At 44.9% G+C, this 4,493-nt stretch overlaps 1 protein-coding gene across 2 annotated transcripts in view; it reads right to left on the bottom strand.

Annotated features, from left to right (window-relative positions):
- Positions 1 to 2,861: 2,861 nt before the first annotated feature.
- Positions 2,862 to 4,493, bottom strand: part of NDUFB9 (NADH:ubiquinone oxidoreductase subunit B9) — a 17,506-nt gene continuing 15,874 nt past the window's right edge. For both annotated transcript variants that reach the window (XM_019528137.1, XM_019528138.1), the window contains exon 4: positions 2,862 to 3,129. In XM_019528137.1, the coding sequence (XP_019383682.1) occupies positions 3,001 to 3,129 (129 nt within the window). In that variant the 3' untranslated portion in view covers positions 2,862 to 3,000. The remainder of the gene's footprint in view (positions 3,130 to 4,493) is intronic.

Here is a 4,493-nt window from a genome sequence, read left to right as displayed (position 1 = left end):
ACCATTTAAACAAATACACAAAAGAAACACTGTCTTCCTATGAAGTGCCACATAAATACAGAGGAAATCAGGCCTTAAGTCCATGAAAAGACTCCCCACAAGAGAGGCTTGCATTTGAGGTCATCTCAGCCCAGATGATATTAAACAAGCCCAAGAGCTCATCTTTACATTTTCCCAGATGTAGATGTTACTAGGGAAGAACAGCACAAGAAGGTGGACTGACCGTCCTCTTAAAGAAAAAGAATCTGACCATTCTTTGCAATGAGTTGTTAAGACCAAGCCACTTGTGATGTGAGAAAACAGTAGTTAGCTGCTCTCAACTAGGGCCAAAATGCTAAGCGTGAATAATTCAGGAACACTAGTGACACGGGCCTTGCAAGAAGAGTCGGCCTCTCTACCCTGAATGCAGTAACAAGCTGCAGAAATGAAAGGAGCAGAAGCTTCATGACTAAGCAACACGTTCCCTCTGAGAGGCCCAATCAAGCAAGCATGTACTGGAGAGCCCCGCAATCCCCCAGGACTAGGCCCTTCCCAAAATACAGCTTCACTTCTCTGAGGTGACTGCTTGCAAGCAAGGCAGTTCTGTGCCCTCAGCCTGAACTAACTCAACTCCACCTCCCAGAGAGCACCCTAAAGACCAGGTTACAGGTTCCTGTGGCCAAGAATCTGGCATTCCTTTCTGGAAAACAGCAATTCAGTTGTTCTGGCTTTTACAATCCATTAGACAAATGGGGCAATAATGCAGGTTATTCAGGTGCCACAGAGGTGGGGTAATGTGCACTACCTATATCCTGGAATGCACAATGCTCCATTTAGCCAAGTCAGAGCATTACTAGCAAGTAATCTGTGAGAACAAAGAGTAATGCAGTTACTTCACTAAGTAGGCATGGCTGGCTTCACTGCAGGAAAAACCCACGTAAGCCAGAACTAGCTTTTGGACAGCTTCTTGGGTCTCTTGCTTTGCCAACTAAAAATGTGTGTCAAAGATGTACAAAGGGGAGAAGTGGTAGCTTTATTCTGCTTTGTTGTATAAGCGTGGCCTTTAAAGCTTTGTCTGCTTGCATTTCCCTTAAAATTCAGACTTGCGTAGAAGAGACTGGTAGGAGAACCATAGCAAATGACATCAAAGGACAGGAGTGAAAGTTCCCCCCATTAAGGACAGTTTACCCCTTTGAACTACACTTAAACAAAACCCTTGTTCAAAAAGAGTATTTATGTTTTTAACACCGAACCAAAAAAACCCATATGACTAACAGATGTCCTGTAGTGAATCTAGGGAAAACCAGTTTGCATAAAGAAGTTTGTTAGACATTAAAAAAAAAAAAAAATCACAAGGTACATGAAAAACAAACTCACTTTGTTAAGAAACTACCCATTAAAGCACGGGTGGGCAATTATTTCAGCTGGTAGGCCACTTAACAAGTTCTGGTGAGCTGCTGAGGGCCGCACAAAATCTTTCAGAAGATATTATTTTAAAAATAGTATAAAAATTAAATCCAGCATTAAAAAAGAATCAAACCTCTACTACAATGCATCTTAATCTTATTGCAAAAAATATTTTTGGCCCGATTTGTTTTTTGGGGGAGTGGATAGGGGTGATTGCGTATTAGCTTAAAAAAGTCTAACTCTTGTGTACAGGCAACCCCCACTTAATGCGGTTTTGCTTAGCGTAGTTTCATTATAGAACTAATTTAAAATACCTACCTGGTTTCACTTAGCACTGAGTGCATTTCATTATAGCACTCAGCACAGGGGTGGGGAGAAGCAGGGGCATCCACGTCAGCATGGAGGGAACAGGTGAGTGGCAGCTGGCAGGAGCCCAGGGTCCACTTTGGCACATGGTGATAGAGCAGCTGGGGAGGAGCAGTGGCAGCAGCAAGGGTCTGGAGGGTGGCAGGAGTATGTCTCGGGCCGGTGTGGCAGCAGGAGTGCAGGGCCTGGGCTGGCAGGGCCCAGGGTGGGGCTGCAGGAGCGTGGGGTCTGGGCTGATAAGTGGTACGAAACCAATTATCTTTATTTACATTAAATCCAATGGGGAAATGAGTTTTGCTTAACACTGTTTCGCTTAGCACTTGTTTTTTCCAGAACCAATTAAGAGCACTAAGCAGTGGTTGCCTGTACTGTGTGTGTGGAGGGGCGGGGAAAAGAGGTTGCCATCACACTGTGTCCTAGGAGGCAGCTGGGGGTAGAGAGAGAGTGAGAGAGGGTAGGGAGACGGGGTGTGTTCAGCACAGCTCACCCAGGCAATGTGGTGCAGTGCAGGTGTGACATGCCCACCCCCATCCAGCTGAACCCCACCCAGGGTGGCCCACACCTACCCAACACCCACTGATGGCACCACCCCAGCCAGCATGCACAGCTTCCCATCAAGGCTACTCGCAGTGTAGCTGCAGCCAACCAGGTACTGCTGGGCTCCTCTTGCCTCCAGCAGCTTCTTCTCCCTCCGCTGCATGACTCTGGGCAGTGGAGTAGGGGGAAGGAGGGGAAAAGAGCTAAGCTACAGCTGGATGGCTCCTGTCTCAATATGGAGGGCTCCAGCTCCAGCCTACCTTCCACCCACAGGTGGCTGCTCAATGCACCAGGCAGCCAGAAGCAGGAACCAGAGCCACATAGTTTTGTATGTGCAGCACCTACACAACTTAGTCTGTAGTTAAATTGTTCTACGATCCATCCAAGGCACTATTAATACTTTATGAGCAGGAGTGCTTAGAGATGCACATCACACCCCACTTTAGTGCACACCTGGCTGCAGAACAGTCATTTAAGATGTGTAATATAGATATATTCACACCAACCTTGTCACTTGTTGTAGCCCACAGGTACCTTAGACTTAAGAGTTAGGGTAGCACATCACCAAATCCCAAAGTATGCTTGTATTTTTTATTTTGTTAAGCCTTACTGTTTATTACATACAGTAGTGCATGCAAACTGGTATTTATCTGATTTGTAGAGAACAAACCCACTGCCACTAGTTCAGCTGCACACCGGAGGATGCTTTTACTATGGACACTCACGGGGTCTAGTTACGTAATGCCACCAGAGAGGTGGCAAATGCCCTTCTTTGCGGGCTGGGGGCAAGGCTTCATTCTTTGGACCATCAGGTGGAATTTCTTCTTGTAGCTGCTGAACCTATACAAAAAACAAAAAAGGTCCACACAGCTTATCAGCATATTTTAAAGATGTAAATCTTTGCCTCTTTCTTATTTTACTTCAGGCTCAAACGTAGGTACAGTGAAGACCCTCAAATCACAAAGGGAGCACCAACTTCACAAAATTCCCTCACTCAAGCTGCATGGCCGAACTACGTACTGTTGACCTGCAGCTTCTGCTATATGGAGCATTTGAATCTCCAACAGTTACTTCAAACCTAGTTGTAGCCTACTGGAAAAAATAATCAAATACAAGATTGCTAAACTAAAGAATAAAAATATCCTGTCTTATGCACTGTAAGATACCACACTAGAAGTTATGCGTCCCAAGCCAACCTCTTCCAATGCCTTAAAAGAGCTTTTCTTTTCCAGAAATTCAGCTGTTGACTACACTGGATTTACTTAAGCTCCCTGTGGCTATTTTGAGCTGGTATTTCTTGAAAGCTTACCAAGTATACAGGTGACAAATATCTAAGGGCCTAATTTACTTAACTGTGTAACACAATGTTGATCCTTATTTGTTACTTGTATTGCTTATGTTATAAGCAAGTGCATATTGGTTAAATACATAAGAATATTTTAGCTCCAACTGCCTATTTTACATTGTAATATTCTGTTTAACTACAACATTTGTGAAACTAAGCCCTGTCAATTTCTAGGCTGCTAGTCCGGACAAAGGTTTTCAGAGAAAGAAGGTAAGGAGCCTAAGCAAGGTAAAGCAAGGCTCTTTGAGTAGGTGCGGTATCTTCCTTATTAGACCAACTGAGTAGTTGGAAAAAAGTTCTTTGCAATCTTTCAGGCACAAGCACCCTACTTCAGGATTGGGAGTCTCTGCTGTTGTTCTGAGATCTCCAAGGAATGAAAGAAGCTAAGCGTGACAGGCGGTAAGTGAGAATGTAAATAGATGGAAATTAGGAAAACAATGGGTAGATAAGGGAGGGGAGGCAGGGATGAGGGGGAAGCAGTGGGTGAAGGAATGCCAAAGGTAAGCAAAGGAGATTACTGTAGATGTAGAAGTCTTACTGCCGGCAGCAGTTAACATGTTGACCTCGTGAAGGAACACCTTGAGAGGCTGGATACCTTCAAGTCAGCTGGCCCTGACAATCTACACCCCAGGGTACTCAGGGAGCTGGTAAGCTTCATAATCCATGCCAGAGGCTGGGCCTTTGAAAACTCCTGGTGCTCTGGTGTAGTGCCCGAAGACTGGAAGAAGGCCAATATGGTGCCTATCTTCAAGAAAGGGAGGAAAGTGGATCCGGCAAACTATAGGCCCATCAGCCTGACTTCTATCCTGGGGAAGATCTTAGAAAAGTTTATTAAAAAGAGGCCATCCTTAACGGACTG

The sequence above is a fragment of the Gavialis gangeticus genome, unplaced genomic scaffold (genome assembly GCF_001723915.1).
Source record: "Gavialis gangeticus isolate Ggan-Ray unplaced genomic scaffold, GavGan_comp1, whole genome shotgun sequence".
NCBI lineage: Eukaryota > Metazoa > Chordata > Crocodylia > Gavialidae > Gavialis > Gavialis gangeticus.
This window is presented reverse-complemented; position numbering and strand designations above follow the sequence as displayed.